The sequence below is a fragment of the Cnephaeus nilssonii genome (assembly GCF_951640355.1).
Source record: "Cnephaeus nilssonii genome assembly, chromosome: 13".
Lineage (NCBI taxonomy): Eukaryota > Metazoa > Chordata > Mammalia > Chiroptera > Vespertilionidae > Cnephaeus > Cnephaeus nilssonii.
The window spans coordinates 56,429,813-56,451,508 of record NC_137084.1 but is presented as its reverse complement, the minus strand read 5'-3'; the positions used below and the strand labels follow the sequence as shown (position 1 = coordinate 56,451,508).

The 21,696-nt window shown below is 36.8% G+C and overlaps 1 protein-coding gene across 1 annotated transcript in view; it reads right to left on the bottom strand.

Moving 5' to 3' along the window:
- Nucleotides 1-21,696, bottom strand: part of TYR (tyrosinase) — a 66,632-nt gene that overhangs the window by 22,700 nt on the left and 22,236 nt on the right. The window contains exon 3 of the mRNA XM_079786997.1: nucleotides 10,539-10,686. Coding sequence (XP_079643123.1) covers nucleotides 10,539-10,686 — 148 coding nt within the window. The remainder of the gene's footprint in view (nucleotides 1-10,538; nucleotides 10,687-21,696) is intronic.

Here is a 21,696-nt window from a genome sequence, read left to right as displayed (position 1 = left end):
AGGTGACCTGTTTCAACTTTGGCAGAGTATGAAAGGAAAGAGTAAAAGCCATAAAACTGGATCAGTGGGAAACTAGTTTCAGCAAATTAATTAAGCTACCTGTGGGCTATGGAACTGTTTAGAATTCCTAGGAATCTAAGACACAGTGAGAATACACAACCCTTTCCCACTCTTTTCCATTGGCCTTTACTGAAAGCCCATGGGAAAGAATGGCAGGCAAAAGAGAAGACTCATGGGCCTGTCCAGGTCTGAAGGTGAAGGGCAAGTGCATTTGTGCTCTAGGCTCCTTGAGTGCAGGCTGTTCATTGGCTGCTAGTGAGGGAGAGGCAGAAAAACTTGTCAGATCACAGACCTTTTTTTTTTTTTTTTAAATATATTTTGATTGATTTCAGATAGGAAGGGAGAGGGAGAGAGTGATAGAAGCATCAATGATGAGAATCATTGATTGGCTGCCTCCTGCATGCCCTTACTGGGAATTGAGCCCACAACACAGGCATATGCCCTTGACCAGAATGGAACCTGAGACCCTTCAGTCCACAGGTCGACACTCTATCCACTGAGCCAAGCCGGCTAGGGCTTTTGTTTTGTTTGTATATAAAGAAAAAATATCAGCTGCTAGGAAATGGGAGGAAACATTTGCACCTACACCCCAGTTCCTGCCCTGTTTCCAGGCAAAGATTAGCTGCCTCTGGGAGGGAGCTAAGAATTCTGCCACCGAACTCCAAGCTGTGCTAACTGACACTAGGCAAAACCCATAATATGAATCTTGAAACTTGTCTGCTTGTCTTTTTCTCTGAGATTAATGGGGTTTTGCTGATGCTTTTCTTGAGGGAAAAGTACTTTAAAAAAATCACCTCCCCCCCGCTTTGATCAATATATAGGTATCTTTCTCCTGATGGATTGCTTTTTGTAAGGACATGGCTACAAAAAACCCCTTTCATTGCCACCATTTTGACATTTTTGAGTTTAATAATCTGTCTTTCCAGAGTTTCCAACAGATTCTCATCCACGTTGTTATTTCTAGATTATTGTGACATTTCGTACTTGACAACAGTTATCTCGGGCCTTCTTAACTCCAGGGTGAACATAACTTTTGTATCATACATCCTTGGTTTTCTCTGTTCTCTGCTTTGTCAATCTTATAAGCAGAATTTTTTTTTTTATATTTTCAGAAATCCTTATGTAACCTAAAGTATCTTAATAAAAAGTCACATAATAAAAGACATTGTATAAATAATTTGACCTATGAGGTTCTCAATATACCCTTTCCTATGGATATATTATATATCATCATTATTTGATTAGTTTTCTGTTAAGGAAAATATGGAAAAATTTACTCTACAGAATAATATTTTAGAATTGAAGCCATATAGATTTTTAAGGCTTTCTAAAGCATTTCAATGTACTTCACTTTTAATGTGTTTTTTCTCTCTCATTTCTTAAATTTCTCTTAAGTTAAAATTCAGTCAGGTATCTCTTATTGTTAAAGAAAAGAGGCCATTCTAAAACTCTTTTTCTTAATTATTCTTCCTTTCAAACAAGTTGCTGTCCTATCTCTCAGTTGTATTTTGTCATCCCAATTTTAAAAGCTTGGTCTAATTTGACATTTTTCAATTCTTATTCTATATTTGTCCTACTACAGTTTGAATTATTTTCACCACCTATTATGGGCTGAATTAGTAAAGTCTGTTATGACTAGCCTATCTAAATTGGAAACTTTCCAAGTAATTCTTTATAAAATACATATTTTATATCAAGCTATAGTACTTAACTGAATTTTGTGCTTATTTCTTTACTTTGTGTTTTTCCTTACTAGAATATAAGAATCTTAATGTCAAGGACCTCAGCTGTCTCATAATTGTGCGCTAAGAACTTTTGCATGTGTTTATATAACCATTCAAACGTACAAGTTCAGATAGCTGCTAATATTAGCAGAATTTTATGGCTGAGAAAAGGAAAGCTTAGGGGACAGTAAGCAGCTTGCTGCAGATCATGCAACTAGATATAGCAGCCCTGGGATTCAAAATAAGCATGTCTGATGCTAAAATCTGTGATCTTGATTACATGATTTATTGATTCCCAGTGTCCTGATTTCCAGATTTTAATTTCTTTTAGAGCCTGCTCATCCCTTAGACCTGATATTTGCTGCCATTTCAACAGTTCTGACCTTTGGCTCTCTAATAATTATGGTGAGGACCTTCCTATAGTCATGTTGCTCTGCTTCCCTTGGTTACATATCCCCTGTCTCATTAAAAATTCCATTCTGGTCTCTGGGACCTCCTACCTTGTACCACAAGACCTCGACACATTATTCCCTCTACTTGGCAAAATACTGTGTCTTTGGGAGCTACCCTCTCTGGGCCCTGATGTCCTTATTTGTAAAATAAGGGGGTTTGATTGGTCTTAATATTCTTTTTTAGATTTAAAAGTTCCACAAACATCAATGACAACTCATGTTTCTTTATCCTCTTTCACTGGGATTTTTAAGTTGTCAATATACTTTAATTTAAGCAATTTAATTTTCCTAATACTAAAACATATTAATCTGGCAAAGAGTTGGGAGATTTTTCAAATTGTACAAGGAACATTCTTTAGATTAGCATATGGCTTCTTTATCAACTAATAAAGAACAATTCAATTCCCTTAGATTAATATTTTGTTCCACAAAAAAATAAGTTATCAATTATACAGCACTTTAGTAAGTGTTTAATGAATGTCTCCTATGTGCTAAGATTTGTGTTAGGTGCTTGGGTCTGTGCTAAATGCAAGAGATGATCAATACATAGAGCCACTGTTCATGGAGCTCAAGATTTAGTGGGAGAAATAGATAAACTTACAAATAAGTCCAAACAAAGCAGATTGGTGGAAGAACTCAATTCAACAATAGCAGCAAGAACAGAAACAATTGTGAGACTGTGGATAAGGATGACTATAATGGCATAAATGCTACTTGTTCTAGGGAATTAATTCACCTGCTTTAGAAAACAGGGAGCATTTGTAAAGTTGGCCACAACCCAACAGTATGACAAGATACCAAGAAACAGACAGATTCTCCTCGGCCATCTGTCTGATTCCTAGAGCAGGCTTGAAGACATTTCTCTGGTTTCTGAGCTCACCCGCTTCCATAACCCTGGGATTTTTGCCTTTATGAGCAAGCTCAGCCTTGCAATCCCCAGCAGGCAAGCAATCTGCTGTCCGTTCCTGCAGCTGCGGGGATCTGCTTTCTGCCTGGACTATTTCTGGGCTGCCAAGTTGGTAGGCACTTGGCTTGTGGGCATGGGGTCAGGGCAGCCTTCTTAGCAGGATGGCCCAAGGGATGCTTGCGGAGCAGAGTGGAGGGGAAGCCTCAGTGGCAAATACAGCCAAGAAGTCATTCCAGAAAATGTAATTAATCTGTAGCGAGGATGACGCAGGCTTGCCATCCCAGGAATCTTTTGCTTTAGATTCATACCTCACTGGGATTCCCATGCACTTGAGAGACAAGCTACAGGACAGCCAGTGAGGTGCTATCAATATTGCAGAGCACTGAGACAATAGTGAATAAAGAACAAAAGTACCTTAAAAAGGTTCCTTATACTCTACTCTCTTTATAAGAACTAGTTTATATATACAAACATTTCTCTCTCTAAATCCTTTGTGAAGAACACGGATTCATATTCTGACATGTTACTCAAACTCTCTGTGTTTCAGTCCACTCATTCATGAGATGGGGTTGATAACACTTGAATGGTAGGATGCCCTAAGTATTAAATGCTTACGATGCACTTAGCATTTGGTGCATAGCAAACATTCAAATATCAGCTGCGTTTTTAGTATTTTAGTAGTGTGTTAATTATTGCCTATTTCCTGAAGTTTCTTTTAACCTCACACTTCTGTGCCTCTCTTTTCTATGAATTGACTGTTTTTATTATCAAACTTCACAGGTCAAAAATCCTACTCATCCTTCATAAAGCCGCCAGTCGTAAGAGTGTTCCAAACAACAGAATCTAACAACTGATTACCCACTGAATAGCCCTTCAGTGCCAGGTGTGGTGATAGGTGCTGTAGTCACAAGGCTTGTAAAGACTGCTCGTTGGGGTCCTGACTTCCTTGGGGCTCTATTCTTTGCTCCCACATACTCCAGCCCGTTAAACCACTATTACTGGAGAAGTCACATTTTGTTATTTACACACCTAGACTGGGAGGCATTAGGTAGGGAGGAATAGTATTAGTGACTGCTGCAGCCCCATGCCCAATACAGCACACAACACATAGAGGACAATTAATGTTTGTTGAATTAAACGGGTAGGGAACCTTTTTTCTGCCAAGGGCTATTTGGATATTTATAATGTCACTAGAGGCCCAGTGCATGAAATACAAGCATTCAGGGGTGGGGGTGTCCCTCAGCCCGGATTGTGAGAGGGCACAGGCCAGGCCGAGGAACTCCACCGGTGCATGATTGGGGCCAGGGAGGGATGCGGGAGATTGGCCAGCTGGGGAGGGACCATGGGAGGGCTCCAGGGCATGTCTGGTCCATCTCACTCAGTCCCAATCAGCCAGACCCCAGCAGCAAGCTACCCTACCAGTCAGAGTGTCTGCACTCTGGCTGGTGGTCAGTGTGTGTCATAGCAACCGGTCAACAGGTCAACTGTCTTCCCCCTGGTGGTCAGTGTACATCATAGCGAGTGGTTGAGTGGCCTTAGCATATCATTAGCATATTACGCTTTGATTGGTTGAATGGCCGACCGGACAACTGGACACTTAGCATATTAGGCTTTTATTATATAGGATTCCTGGGCCATAGAGAATTATTAATTTAAAAATTACCCTGCTATATTTGGTCAAATATTTAATTAACACCCCTAATGCTTTGGCAGGGCCAGACCAAATGATTTTGCTGGTCTCATATGGTGCACAGGACAGACTTTCCCCACCCCGAAACAGATGAATGACCACAGCATGCAGGGGCCTGCCTGCTTTTGTCCAGCTAGGCCCATCAAGGAAATGGAAATCTTTCCAAAGCCCCCTTTCTATTGCTTTGACATTTATTTACAAGGCTCCATTCAGCACTAATGTTCACCTTCTTTCCTGAGGAAGCTATAGCCATAAAAGCTCCTCATTCCCTTGTGAAAACATCAAGCTTTGCTTGAGGGGTGTTGTGCTGTTAGGTTGGTTTAAAGTTTCAAATGTTTCTGTCTTATTCATGCCCCATATCTGATCTTCTTAGAGAAAAAGAGTAAACAAACTCCAACCTATTCTTTTTTGTTGCATTGATTGCTCCTCAACACTCTCCTTGCTAAAAAGTTTTGGTATTATTTTGCAACCTTGAGAAGAGCACAGAGTCCCTTGTCAGACCTTAATCTGAATAGTAGAGAAAAATAATTTTAACTATGAATTGGTCTTATCTATTTGTCAGTTACCTATTAATCATAACTAAAAGCATGATTAAGCTGTCACTAAAAAATCTGCTCAAGCCCTGTAATTGTACTAATGCATTCTACTGTCATTTTTTTTTCAAAAAACATTACCCAGAGTATTGTAAAGTCCAGAAAGGACCTTGGAGCTTTAGATAAATTCAATCTTTTTATAGATAAAAATACAAAAAGTTAAGAACTCTGAAGCCATGAACAAAAGATTGAATGAAAAGAACCATACAAAAACAACTTCTGAATAGCTAAAAGCATACCCCTAAAACTTTATAAGATAATTAAGAACTTCAGAAAGTATTGGTAATATTTATGACAAAATGGCCAATTAAGAAAATTATGAGGAGCCTATACAGCTCAGGAATAAAAAGACACACAAACCTAATACAAAATAGCGGAAAATGTAAACAGACATTTTAGAAAAAATATATTCAATAACATACATAGGAAGTAGAGAAATTCAAATGAATATTTTTCTGCTTCCCAGAGTAGCAAAGATTAACAAGGTTATAGCACCTGGTACAGGGTCACTGACACACTTCATTCTCTGTTATTTGTGGGAAGATAGCTGGAACAATCATTTTTGGAAGGCAATTTGGAAATATCTAACAATTTTAAATGTGATAAGGTTGTAATAAACACCTTTCGGTTCGTGTTGAAAATTTGTTCTTTAGCTGCACTCAGAATTCAAAATTGTGTGTGTATATATATATATATATATATATATATATATATATATATATTATATGTTTTTTTAGAAAAAGAGAAACAACCAAGATGCCCCTTAATAAGTGATTACTAAATTATGACGTATCTATACAATGAAATTCTTATTTCAAAACGTGTATTGTTTCAACTAAAGATAGCAATTATAAACATGTTTCATGTTAAGAGCATCATAATATAATAAAATGTGTGTTGAGCTTGTGGAGCATCTGAAATCTGTTTTAAAATGTCAGTTTGTTCAAAAATATGAAAGAGCTAATAAGGGACATAATTTGGAAAGTGAATTTTATTTGACCTGATTTATAATACTTAAGTTAAAAAAAGTTATAAAATGTTTTAAAAACTGTAGCAAAGTATTCTCAATTTTGATGGCCTTATTTCCTTGGTTTATTACTTATTACCTTTGCCTACATTATAAAGGATTATTTTTTATTTTTTGTCTGTATTTTAAACAAAACTGGGTGGTAGGTAAAGAAACATGTGTTAGATACTTGGCTGACAAGAACATGGGGTTTTCAGAGAAGTTTATAAACCAAAGCTCACTGAGAGATGCAAGGGTTTGGGATACTCCATGTTCAAGGCCTTGTAATCTTTTTAATCTATCAAGTAGGAATAATACTAGAACCTACACTATAGACTTGTTATGGATTACATGAAACAAAACTTATAAAGAGTTTAGAATAGGGCCTAGAACATAGGAAAAATTAAATATATTTTAAATTATTATGTTAGATCCATGCTCTGATTTTTTTTTAATTGGCAAAGAGAATTTGATTTACTTTATGTAGTTTTGGTCTTTTTGTTGTTGTTGTTGCTGTTATCAGACACTTTTAGTTTCTGTCTCTATTTGCCCAACGTGGGTACCTTTTGGTGGCAGATTATTTGTCCACTGGAATTTTTATCACTTTCTCTGCATATGAGCTTTGAGGCTTATTTTGTTGTTTTAAATGCCAATGCTCCCATTTTCTTCTTCAGCTCATACTTCCACTTTCTTATTGGTTTTAATGACGTATGAATTGTGCTTCCCAACCTTGAATATCCATCCTTGTCTTATAAGCCTTCTTTCCTTAAGGGCTCAGTTCATATAGCATCCTTTTTATATAACTTTTTAAGAATATCTCCCATGACTGTGCAGGAATCATAATGTACTACAGTTGTTTACTTGATTATATTCCCATTAGACTGCTTTCTCAGACCAGTGATCCTACCTCATGATTCGGTTTCCTCAGTGCTTAGAGTCACATCTAAAAGTTGAGAGACATGCTGAAATCTTAAAACATGTTCATAGCATCGAATGATTATTACATTTTGCTTTTCAAGAGTTGCGAAACAAATTTCTTCAATGACAATGGCTTCTCCGTAGTTCCTTTTGCAGCTGTAATAAATGTAATTTGCTAAGGTTTTTAAAAATCATTTACTGATAAGAATTAATTATATGTCTACTAATTATATACTAGACAAAATACTGAGAAAAATGAATAGAATAAAAGGCATGGGCCCTGCCATTAAGTAGTTCACAGATTAGTGGGAGAGACAAAACACAAATGAGTAACATAATCAACAAGAACAATGTGAATTATGTGTCCAAAATGAAGGGTAGAGAGCGGAAGTAATGTGAGTTAATAGATGGGAACAGTGGTGTGTTGGCTATTATTTTAATAACCAGCTCTCAGAATAAAAGTCTTGATTTGTAGCATTTGCCAATTTCATTGTATTAATACTCCTACCATAGCTGATTTCAAGCTACAGCTTGAAGTCACTAAAGCAAAGTTGGGAAAAGATGTACATATTAGATCTTGCTAGCCCATGTAAGCTGGTTCCAACACACTCTTAATGGGAGATATGGTTATAGACAGACATGGTCTGGGTATAGTTAATGGAGGAGGTGAAATTAGTCTTGAAGATTATGTAGAAATTAGATAACTCAAGGAAAATATGTTTCAGGTTTGGAATATAGTATAAGAATTGCATGGAGGCAGGGAAGAATGTAAAATATTCAGGCAAATATATTTAGCACATAGTGGTGCTCAATAAATATATTTGTGACTAATTGAATGGCAGCGAATAGACCTCTGATTGAAGAAATGAGTCTCCGTAAGAAGAGACGTGGGAGGCAAGTTCAGATGCCACAGTATTCTGTGGTATCCACAGGTCTTTATCCTTCTTTATAATACTGCTCCTTTTCCCCTCTCCATGCCCAGAATCTTCATTAGCTTGGCTGTGTGGTCTCAATGAGACACTACTTTGCTACGGGCAGATTTTTTAGTTATTTTAAAATCACACAGATATCTAATATTAAGATAGGTTTAATGAAGAATTCTGGGAGGACAGACATTTTTAATTTTCAAAGGAGGTAGAATAGTATCTAAAAGCCTTACATCTGCATAATGGCTTTATCTCTGTTAAACAAACATGATTCCAGATATTGAATTCAGTTACAGCATTTTTTATACATTTGGTGGGCTAGCTAAAGGTCAACTTTTTCTCTTCTCCTATATAATAAAAGGCTAATGTGCAAATTGTCCCCTTGGGTGGGAGTTCAAACAACCAGGAGCTCCGCTGGTTGCTATGACATGCACTGCGGCTGCCAACCAGCCAGATCTGGGAGCGATCAGCCCGCCCCAACCGCCTGTGGCCCCTTCCCCTAGCTGGCCCCATCCCCTGATTGGGGGTGTAGGGCCTGCCAGCCAACCACTGCGGGCCCTCCCCCCAGCCAGCCAACTTCCCGGGGTCCCTCCCCCTGGGCCGGCCCCCTTATAGGCCTCGATCACCGGCCAGGCCAAGGGACCCCACCCGTGCACGAATTCATGCACCAGGCCTCTAGTATGTAAATAAATGCTGCTGCTATCCTCCAATAAAACTTTATTTACAAAGAAGGTAAAACATAGATTTGACCCATAAGCCATAGTTTGTGATTCCTTGCTTAGGGCATCAATGTGTCTCAGAAATCTAGAATTCTTTAAAGTTCATGAGATAACACTAAAGATTAAAAAATGCCCCAAACTCTCAAGGACAATATAATGTAAAAATGACTGAGTAAAAAGAGTTCAATCTGTCTTTTCTGGTAAGATGTTTATTTAACCCTCTCCCTCCCTCCTATATATATGGGTATGGGTGGTTATAGTATTATATTATTATCATAATTTTGGTGTTTATACACTTTCTTAAAATTTTTTCTGAATAAAACTGGACTTGGGATATTAATGAATTTCTATAATGTTAGAGTGGCCATAGAGGCAATAAAATTTTTTCTCGTAATCTTCCAGACTAATGGTCACTTTCTTATTTGATATTATGTCCACATTCCTGGAAACAAGAGTGAGGTGGAAATGGTGATGAGTAAAAATTTAGTTTTCAGTTTCGGTTTTCTTATTTTTACAACAGGAAAAAATAGAAACTGTTATATTTATGAAGAAAATGGCAGCATTAGTTTCATGCTCACTATAAATCTGCGCTTTTAATTCCTTAGCTGTTGTGATAAAAGTACCTTAGAAGGGACAAAAAAAGAAAGAGCCCTACATTTGTCTATCATAATTTGATGCTTTATTGTCTTTTCTCTTCTTGAATTCTAGAAAAAGAGAGCTGACCATTCTCTATATGCTTTCTTTTCTGCTATCATGGGAGAAGGTTAATAGGGGAGAAAAAAAAAGAAAAAACCTCTGGGAGAATTAAATCACATTAAACAGGATGGTTGGGCCATAGTGCATCCTGTCTGGAGAACTGCTCATATAATGCTCAGGTCAATGGTTGAGATCAAAGGCTCTATCTGTTTATATGTGAAGGTCTGAAGGTGGAAATGAAGAAGTAACAATACATTGCCAGAAAGAGAGAAAAGAAGCATATGTATATATGACATATCGCAGATTAGTGCCCTGTCCAGAAGGTGTTAGATAGGTCTGCACCAGTTCTCTGTGCCCACCTTCCTGACTCCACATGCTTTAACCCTAGCCACTGCCACCGAAACCTTTCAGAGACGACCACTGGACACTGGAGCCTATAGCTTGCCTGGAATTGGCTAGTACCTGGGAGCTTTACTGCTCCTACCTCATGGCAACCTGTAGCCAATGGTTCTTTAATATGGGAATACAAAAACTCAGTTCCTTTGTCTTAAAGCAAGACAATCTGAGAGGACACTTTATACTCTACCATGATCTGGTTGAGTCTGGGACTTCAACTGAAATTGTACTCCTCCTCCTTCTTACCTGCTTTACTCTTTCTCATACTGGATTGTCTGTAATAAAACATTTTCATAAAACATTCAAATATTTAGTTTAAGTTCTGTTTCTGGAAGAACCTGACCTGAAAAAAACAGACCCCACCACAGCTCCTTAGCTTTTCTGTAACAGCTAACGTCACACTAGATTTTACACGAATATGCACATGATTTATAAAGAAGTGTCCACCAACCTGTCCACAAATGCATGGTGAAGAAGGAAAATGGGGTCGTTGGCAGATCCCGGCACCTGAGACATCGTTCCATTCATATAGATGTGCAGGGCATTGTGCATACTGCTTTGGGAGGCATTTGCTATCCCAGTAAGTGGACTAGCAAATCCTGTTGGTAAAAAGAAAATTGAGGGGAAAAAAGTTAGCTTGACTTAATGATTGAAAACCTAAGTGATTATTTCATTTGTTTTATAATTAGAAGTGGAAGCTTAATTCAAAGTCATAAAATAATTACAAAATTCATTCTGTATTGGGATTCTTTACATTCTGAATACCCAGTGAGTATTTATTTAATAAATCTTCCTGGAATTGATTGGTATTAATTTGGGTACAACTGTTAGATGAAATAGGTAGAGCTAAATTGTGGTCCTTCCTATTGCTTCTGCTTATTATTCCTCCTTTAGATACTGAAAAGTAGCAAGACCTTTTAAATAATGATCAGCATAGTGATTTTCACTTCAGTCTGGAACAATACTTAGAGCACATCTTTTTAGCCTGTTATTTGTCCTTTTGCATACCAGTTCTGGTTACTTTAAATTTTGTTTTCTGGTTTCAGAGAAAATATAATATTTGTGACCTTCCACATCACTGCATTATCAACAGTCTGGGGACATCAGGTCAGATTGTCTTTGTTTTGCAAAATACTCATTTCAAAGTTCATCAGAACGCTATTAAATTGTTCCATTCATTACATCAGGAATACTAATACTGGGAATAATAATTTTAATAAGAGCTATTATTTTCCGAATGTTAATTGGGCTAAATGCGTTTTTGTGATATATGTCCGCCAATCTACAGCAACTCTATCAATTATAAATTATTATCCCCACTGTAAATAAGAGAAAACTGAAGCTCAGAGAAGAGCTGAGTTTCCCAAGGCTACAGAGGGAGTGGTAGAATTGGGATTTTAACTTATTTCAGTTAAGCTTCAACATTAGAGGTCTTGGTATTTTATATTCTTTCTCACCCACTCCCAGGGAAGAGGTCCAGTAAGATATTATTTGAGCCCATTCAGACAAAGCATAAAACATAAGCAGAACTCAAGACTCAGAACTCACAGAAGTTAGAAGGAAGTTAAATTCTACACTGGAACCCAGTTGAGGGAATATGGACAAAGGCATATTATTGAATTTCAGAATTTAGAAAAATCAAGGAAGCAGAAACTGGCTGATGATGATGATGATAATGATGATGATGATGGAGGATTGACACGGTAAAGGCAATACAATTTGGACAGGGGAAGTCTAGCTACATTTCATGCAATTAGAATTATTTTGTAATCTACCTCTTCATTTTTTTTTAACCTCTTCATTTTTAAAGGTACAGTTCTTGACATTTGCATTAAATGCTTTGTGGCTCACAGTACTTCTGCTCCTTCAGCTGGTGACTTATCCCCTCCTTTTGAGCTTTTTGAATTCTTTCTGAGAGATCATAGTAACCCCTGGCCCCTCAGGAAGCTTCGCCTAAGGACAATCACTTCCATCTAAATTCGCTTGTCTATGACAACTTTTATGCATGACACTCAGTAGGTGCAGAAATTTTTCCAAGAGTTTGACATTATTAATTTATATAACCTTCAGACTGATCCTTCATCATCTCCATTACATAGACTTTAAAAAGGGACTTAGGGAGGTCATGTAACTTGTCTAAGATTACAAAACAAATAAAAAGAGTTAAGGTTGGAACACAAGCCTGTTTTATTTTAGAGCTTAAGCTCTTAAATGCATGATTACTGTGTAGCAATAATTCACATATCATGGAGGGCAAAGTTTCAAAGAGCAATGGTCTTCAAGCTTTTATTCTTGAGTAGCACCAAATGAAAATTTAAAACTACATTTTATATATGCTCTCATGTAATTTTAAGGGGATTCCAAATTGTTTTAATCATAATTATAAATAGTTTTGGAGAATGTAATTTCAGGGATATTATAAAAAGTATAAATGTAAAACTAAGAACTTCATATCACTTTTAGAAAATATATCTTATTATTCATCATTCATATTAAAATAACTTTATTATACTCTGAAATTTTATGGGGATTCCTTTTTCACATAATTTCATGTTTTATTCTTGAAAGATTAAAAAAAATACACTATTACATCATGCCCGCTGGTGTGGCTCAGTGGTTGAGCATTGACCTATGAACCAGGAAGTCACAGTTTGATTCCTGATCAGGGCATATATCTGGGTTGTGGGTTTGATTCCCGGTGTGGAGCATGCAGGAGGCACCTAGTTAATGATTCTATCTCATCATAGATATTTCTCTCTCTCCCTCTCCCTTCCTCTCTGAAATCAATCAATCAATAAATATATATATTTTAAAAAGAGCCTGTACATCTTTGTATTTAGAAGAAAACCAAATATTAAATACGTATTAGTCCTTACACAATCCTATAGAGATTGGGAAGGAAAGATACATTTCACCTATAAGGGTCCTTCACTCTACTCTGATATTTAAGTGACAAAATAGAGAAAATGTCATGGATGGGAATAATATAAAAATGTGAATAAGCTATTTTCTATTTTACTTCTTTACACAACTTATTTTTTGGATGATAAGCCATCTTGGGAAAATAAGAAATGACTACACCAAATCAGTAGCTTCTCTTGCTGAGATTTTATTCTCTTTTAGAAGAGCAAGTTAAAGAGGAAATTCTTGGCATCACATGTGTAGTAATAATTCACATGGCAAGCTTTTCAAATATCTTTATGTGATCTCATTTGAATCCCAGGATTACTTGTGATATAAATATTATTACTTCCCCAATTTTGCAGATGAGAAAACTTAAGTTTGTCAAAGTTAAATAACACATCTAAATTCAAACTGATAATTGAGGAAATCAAGGAATTGGATTTGAAATATCATGGATTTCAAAACCTGTGTTTTTTTCTGTACACTAGAGTTGGGTTGTGTCTGTACCAACATGCTGATATACCTTAGGAACCTCCTTTCCTATGGACTATGAAATTAATTTATTGACTTGCTATTTTCACCCATTAACAGCGAGGTGCAGAATGTGTTACTGCTTCACTCTTGTCCAAGGATCCCCCGTGGATAGAAAATCTAATAAGCCAGCAGGGACCTTGTTAGCAGTCACAGATACCAAAATGGCTCAAACCTCTTTGTGAAGGACGGTGACATGTGTTATGCCTCCAAATCCGCATGCTACATTCCTATGGGAAATTCATAAACACAGTTTCAGGCTAATGATAACAATAGACAACTTCAACTTGTCAATCCATCTCTTTCTCTTTCATTTCTTTCCCAATAGCGCTCTGAGAGTGTTCGAGTTCATTCCTTTGTCTTTTAATATAGATGCCTATCTCTGACCCTTGGAGATTCAAATTTAATTGGTATAGAGTGGGGCTCAGGCACCTGGAGTTTTCAAGACACCCCATGTGATTTTACTGTGCAACTAGGGTTTAAATTCACCAATTTAGGCTAAATTTCTCTCCCTCCTCTAAACTTGAACTCACACTTTAAAAACTTTATTGAATACTAGTATACTAGTGGCCCGGTGCACGGATTCGTGCACATTGAAAGGAAATTAATTAGAAGAAATATTCTAGCCCTGACAGGTTTGGCTCAGTGGATGGAGCATCAGCCTGCAGACTCAAGGGTCCCAGGTTTGATTCCCGTCAAGGGCATGTACCTTGGTTGCAGGCACATATCCGGTGGGGAGTGTGCAGGAGGCAGCTGATCGATGTTTCTCATCGATGTTTCTAACTCTCTATCCCCTTCCCTTTCTTTCTGTAGAAAATCAATAAAATATATTTTTTTAAAAAGAAGAAATATTTTAATATCACTATTCACCCTTTCTCTATAATAGAAGTGTCAACCAAATTCAGGAATGACAATGACAGATCAAAACGCATGCACGCAATTGGCATCAGCAAGAGCTTTATATCTATCGTGAATGCGAGAGTCAATGTTTATTTTTAAATTGCCAGTGTGTATCATATGTACTGGCCAATACAGTGGGTCACTTAGCCTTTTATATATATAGATTATTTATCTGAATGAATTATTTTCTTCACTTGAATTTTTTTCCTTTTATGTTCTGACAGTTCAAAAATGCTTCTGACTTTAAAATTCCACATCACGCAATTCTGCCTTGAAATATGTTCATACTGATAACTGTTCCAAAGAAGACTCTTGAAAATGATGTTTAAAAAATTGAGGAACTACTAAGTGCCAGTTGCTGGATGTATATTTTCACACATCATCTTATGTTATTCAGTATGCTCCTTTCTAGGAAGCTGGATTTTAGATGTTGTACTTTATCTTGCCTGTTGGATTTTGAAATGTAAAAAAGTACGTAGTTAAATCTTCAGAACACAGTACATTTAATTTATTTGAGTTAATTTTATTTTAAGTTCATCTCTAACCAATTATAACATTTCATGGAGTTCCAGAGACTTAATTGCATAACAGAAACCAAAAATAAGATACAAAAATGTACATTAAGATTGAAGAGAAGTGACTGTTAGACCCACTGGCTATATCCCCCCTAATTTACTCTCCTAATGTGCAACTTAATTCAGAATCTAAGTGCATTGCCTCACAAGGTTACACACAATCATTTTAGGAGGTTGAATTTGACGGCTGAGTACTTTTAAAAGGCTTGTAATTTAAATTCCTTGCAGCAGAAATATAATATTGTAAATCAAAAAAAGATTTTGGATCTAAGCTAGTCCTTAGGTATAATGAAAGCATTAATTTTCAATCCAATTCAAGTTTTATAAAATAAAGTGCCAGCTCTACAGCTGTAAATGTAATTAATTAGCATTTATGTTTGTTAGAAAATACTTTTAATTTGACTCAGGAAATTCTTTCAACTGTGGAAACAGCAGTGAAGTAAATGTAGTGGTGGGTGATTGTTTCCTACCATATAATTATGTGTTAGATGACAGTTAAGATTGCAAATGCTCCACAAATTCTGGAGTCATCAAAAGTATGGTCCTAAAGCCAGCAATACCACCTGTAAATTTGTTAGAAACGCAAATACTCTGACCCTACTAGAAAATTATGGATCAAAAAGTCAGTGGGAAGTCTTCCAGGAGATTCTAATATGCACTAAGTTTGAGTACTACTGCTCTAATTGTCATCATTGTTTGCACAAAGACAACGGTTGAGTCCAGCAGAATTAGTCATAGTCTTCTCCATAAATGCAATAAAGGAGAGCAACAGAACTACTTCATATTTTATCTCCTTAAATTGTTTATTATTTTAAACACCAGATTAATTTCTCCTCTAGGTAGCCTCCATGTTTGTGTGTGTGCATTGTGTGTGTGTGCACATGTCAAGCCTTTTCTTTACATACATATTATAAATGCACAATATATATGTAAAATTACATCATCCAGTGACTTTTTTAACATTTCATAGATCTTATTTCCAGTTTATAAACATACCTATAGAATGATCTTACACATCAAGAGTAATGGTCCATTTTCTTCATTTAAAATGTATCTGAAATTTGTTTTAAGGTAAAATTTTATAATGGCTTTTTGTATTCTAAGAGTAGATTTGTGTGTTTGGAAAGACTTGGGAACATTGAAACACACAGCAGTCATTTAGTACTCTTTGTACAGACTGAAACAAGCGAAGATCTTTATAGCTAGACTAGAGGCCCCGTGCACGAAATTCATGCATAGATAGGGTTCCTAGGCCTGGCCAGCCATCAGGGCCCATCTGTGGGGCAACTGGCAGGACAATTGGGGGCCCCCCCACTGGCACCCGCCTTGGCCAGCCTGGCACCGCCCCCCACCCCCCACTGCCGCCGCTGGTCACCTTCCTCTGCGGGGCGACCAGCAGGGCAATTGCAGGGGTTGGGGGGGGGGTGGAGGGCGTCGCTGGCACCTGCCTTGCCTAGTCTGTTTCCTGCGGGCAGGGAGCAGCAGCTCCTGCATTGAGCATCTGTCCCCTGATGGTCAGTGCACGTCATAGTGACCAGTCGTTCCACTGGTTGTTCTGCTGTTTGGTTGATTTGCATATTAGGCTTTTATTATATAGAATGTAGTATTTAAGTCATTTTCTCTTCCTGCTCTGGACTCATGACTGAATTGATAGTACTTGGTATATCTTTGGTGTATTTCATTAGGTGTGCTAAAACATTAATTATATATTAATGCTAACTATGTTTTGAAGCAAAGGTAGGATAACTAACCATTCTAGTCTTTCAGTGGTTTCAGCACTGAAAGTCCTATGTCCTAGGTAGGCCAGTTTCATAAGCATGCAACTGAGTGTCCCCTACCCAGACTGCCCATACTTGGTTTAATGATCTGCTATTGCTATCTTGAAATTCTTAATAATTTTCTAAAAAGGTGCACAATGTTTTCATTTCACACTGGGCCCTACAAATTATATAGTTTTTCCTGGTCCTCAGAAAGCCCATATGAGTCCCAGGCAAACAGATCGTTAAATACCTGTAATAAGGTTCTATGTAACAATCCTTCATTGGTTTGATTTGATAGGCCATTTCTATAATATACAAGTCAATTAAATAATTTAAATGTATCCTATCTCATTTATATCTTTGCTTTTTAATTAGGCAAGATCATTTAATGATATCAATATGCAAGTCATAAATTCCATATCTATAATTTTTCATAATGAATATTATAGCACATTTGCATTACATGTTATAGTTCACAAAACACTTTCAGGCACATTTTCTCATTAGACATCCCCAGTAGTGCACTAGCAAAAGATTAATAACTAAATCTCAGAGGAGAAATGGGGGGGGGTATATGGAGAATATTTTGATTGGTAACACCTGTCAATTTTCATGGTGTAAATATTCCATGATTGTTAATTTCAAAGGACCAATTTAATGTCATTGAGTAAAGAGTTGGGAAAAAATGCTCTCAGTTCTCACAGCAGATGTATCAGCTCCAGCACACCATTGTATGTTCCTCACATAAGGGAGATAGAGTAAGTATCATGCTTATACTGCAGAGGAAGATACTGACTTGGGTAATCTAGATGACATACTAATGGTCACATGTCTTCTGAATGGCTAATGCCAAAGTTATATCCTCAATCTTCTCATTTCAAATCCCATGTTTTTCTCATTAGACTATTTTGTTTTTATCTTTCATTTCTATAAATTTGCATATAGGGATTATTGCTATGAATGTATAATAAGAGAATACGTATTCTATGGATAAAAAATTAGCGTTAAGTAAAGTTTGTTGCAGGAAAACATAATAAAATTTTATCTGTATTAAATTAAGGATAATTACTTTTAAGATGTTTTGATTAAAATCACTTGAAAATATCTGAATTTTTCACAGATGGGTTTTCATTTATCAATCTTCAATTTCAAATAGTGTCTTCCTTATGACAAAGCCTCATCTTCACAATTTAATTATAAATGAAGTATGACTCATACATTTTCTATTTCTCTTTGTTACTACTTAATTACCATTTGGCAACAAATTACTGCTATTACTGTACTTTTAACTCCTGGGTGGTAGGCATTAGGCTAAGTGTTCCCTTATGTTCTTATGAAACTTAATCCTCATAGTAACTCTATAAAGATGACAATATTCTTTTCTATTTTTTTCTAGTTTCAACAGTACCCATGTTTTCCTTAAGTTTTTTGTTTGTTTTTTTTTCTGAAAAAACTGAGGCATCTGATCCAGACCAGTTTTCTATAATATACTTGATCGGGGTAGAGAAAGCCCTATCCTGGTGGTTCCCACTCTCCCCCTTCCTTTGGATGAGTACTTTAAAATTTGTTATTGTTTTTTATTGATTTTTTTTTTTTAGAAAGAGAGAGGAAAGGAGAGGGGGAGAGAGATTGATGGACTGCTTCCTGCACACCCCCTACTGGGGATTGAGCCTGCAAACCAGGCATGTGCCCTGACTGGGAATCGGATCAGCGACCTCTCATTGCATGGGACGATGCGCATCCAACTGAGCCACAGAGTCCAGGGCAGGATGAGTGCTTTAGAAACTTCCTATTACAGGACTTCAGATGGCATACAGTTAACTGGATCAATCATATTCCTGTCACAAAACATAGAGAAGGCTAGAATCCTTTGGTAGTGCCAGCAGTGTATAAGGCCAGATGTTCATCTCCGTAAAACCAATTTTTGTTTCTGTCAAATTTCATTTCCTCACTGAACTTCAAAAATTTGTAGAAGGATATAATTTCATCTCAGTGGTAGCTTTAAAAAAGCAATTCTAAGTAGAAAGTACTATCATTTTGTTGCACTTTGTATATCAGTTCAATTTAGGAATAATGCTTTTTAGAAACAATTTTCCCCCCACTGGAGGTCTCAAATACTAGTCTACTCCATTTAAAATTTGTTTTCTATATGGAGCTAGAAAATTAGTGCAGCAGCATGCAAGAGTGACTTTATTATTTAATGAAATTTTCCTATTACAGAGACTGCTCTAAGTAATTTACAATGTTAACTCGTGCAATCTTTTTAACAACATATGAGGTAGGTATTGTTTTTTTCTTCACTTTGTTAGTGAAGGACTCTAAGTAAAGACAATTTAACCTTTTGCACTCAGATGTCGAGTGTGACTTGACACGGTTAGCATTAGAATAAAAGAATCGAGAAAAAAGCAAGCGAGTGCAAAGGGTTAAACTTACCAAAAGTCATCTGGCTAGTAGGAGGTAGTATGAGGATTTTATCCCCAGTAGTCTGACTCTTAACCTTTACTCTCTGCTTCCTTTAAAATTAGGACACTGGCCCTAAATGATTTGGCTCAGTGGTTAGAGCGTCAGCCTGCGGACTGAAGGGTCTCAGGTTCGATTCCGGTCAAGGGCGTGTACCATGGTTGCGGTCACATCCCCAGTAGGGGTTGTGCAGGAGGCAGCTGATCGATGTTTCTCTCTCATTGATGTTTCTAACTCTATCCCTCTCCCTTCCTCTCTGTAAAAAAATCAACAAAATATATTTTAAAAAAATAAAAAATAAGTAAAATTAGGACACTGTATTTGGAAGACTTGGGGACAGGACCTCCCCTGTTGATGATCCAATTTTGCAATCTATTAGCTGTATGACATTGTCAAGTTATTAATACTATTTTGTTAGGGTATTAGAAAGAATTTGTAACGTTCCCCCTTTTCTTTTTAACAGTTCCCCTGATCTGCTTCAACTCATCCTTGAGGATTATCAGATCTTTAAGCAGAGTTTTTCTGACAGTAAACACTTGGTTAGGTCCCTCTAGTTAACATTCATCCTTCCCTCTTTTTAATCATTTATTTCCTTTAGATTACAATTACTTATTCTTGGTTCAGTTCTTAATTAGACTGTAAGTTCCAAAAGGGAGGGATCTGCATCATATTCATAGGTATTCCCAGTGTTTTGCAAAGTGCCTGCACACCGTAGATGCTTTATAAATGTTTGCTGCATAAACAAACATGGGATATTTATTTCTCTTTCTAAAACATGTAACTCCAGTGGCTAACATAACTTTAAAATCAGTTAAGCTAAAATGTTTTGAAGCGTGTCCATAACATTCCAAGGTTTGTGATTAAGATGGATAATGGCTCTGAAGCTGGCTCATGTTTTTATTCAATAGGCCATTCTCTCAATTTCCTCCCGATGGGATACTTGACGGTATATAGAGAAAGGACTAAGCAGCGTGTACGGAAGATATCTGTGATGTTGCTCAGCATGGAGGAGATGATAGGAGAACAGAGGTAAGTGATTTTTCAATAAAACAAAGCATGTTAATAAAAACAATTATTCACCACAATTTATGAAATACACTTTGGGAGATACCAGTGGGAAAGAAGAATACATACTGGCTAATAAATACAGAATTCCATGGCCTTTTTCCCTTGGATAAGTGAAAAAATATTGAATAAGTAGAAAGAAGGGAAAACAAAGCAATGTCAAGTGAGAGAAAAGTACCGAATTTTCCGGTGTATAAGACGACTGGGTGTATAGAAGATTTTCTTGGGTTAAAAAGTCGTCTTATACGCCGGAAAATATGGTAAGTTATCTTTTTTTCAGCCAAGAATTGAGGCTAGAATGTAAATGAGGTATCCCAGCTCCAAACTAAAACCCCTGTCAATTACTAGATCCTAGAAGGGAAAATACTGAAAAGGTTCAAACAGAAAGATCCAACACATTCATTCAATATGTTCATGAAACCCATTTCCTCAAACTCCTGGATGCACAACCAACTTCATGTATAGCTGTGGTTCTGTGAATGTATAGTGGCTGGTGGAATGTGGGCAGAAGGGAGGTAGGCCACTTTCAGGCTTGACTCATATATTCCTTCTGTAGGATCCTATAAACAACCTGTTCCCTTGTCTCCCAAGAAGATGTAGAAGATCTATCAGAGACCTAGGGGATAGTAGAGTCAGTAAAGTGTCCATGTGAAAGGCCACTCACCAAATATTAATATCTAAACTGAATGTGTGTGAACAAGAAATTGAATGATTTTTATTAGATTAGGCCACTAAGATTTGGTGGTTTGTTACAGCTCCTATGTCTTAATTTGGGCTACTAAAGCAAAGTAGCATAGACTGGTTGACTTATAAACAACAGACATTTACTTATTTCTCACAATTCTGGTGGCTGGCAGTCTGAGAAAAAGAGCCAGGATGGTCAAGTTCTGGTGGGGGTCCTCTTTCAACTTGAAGATGCTGACTTTTGGTTCATAGTGACTTCTTACATAGTGACAGCTGACCTCTGTGGTACTACTATAATGGCACCCATTCTATTCATGACAGTGGCACCTCATGACCTTATATAATCCTAATAAAATCCCAAAGGTCCACCTTCCAATACCATCACATTGGGGCATAGGATTTCAACATAGGAATTTGAAGGGGACACAAATATTAAGTTCCTAACATTCTGGCATGTTACTCTAATATATTTCAATTCCCTAAGTTATATAATAAATGCTCACAAGTTTAATAACTTGGGATGTCTGGAGTAAAATAATATTTTGACACTTCATTTACCACAATATATTTAAAGTTTTTGAATTTGACACTTAGTAAACAGACCACTGGGTAAGAGTTCTTGATTTTAATTTTACCTATTTCAAACACTAGGAAAGGGGATTGTGTAAAAAACTGCTATTTTTTCACAATATTACTAATTCTTATTCCCCCCCCCCCCCAATAATGAATA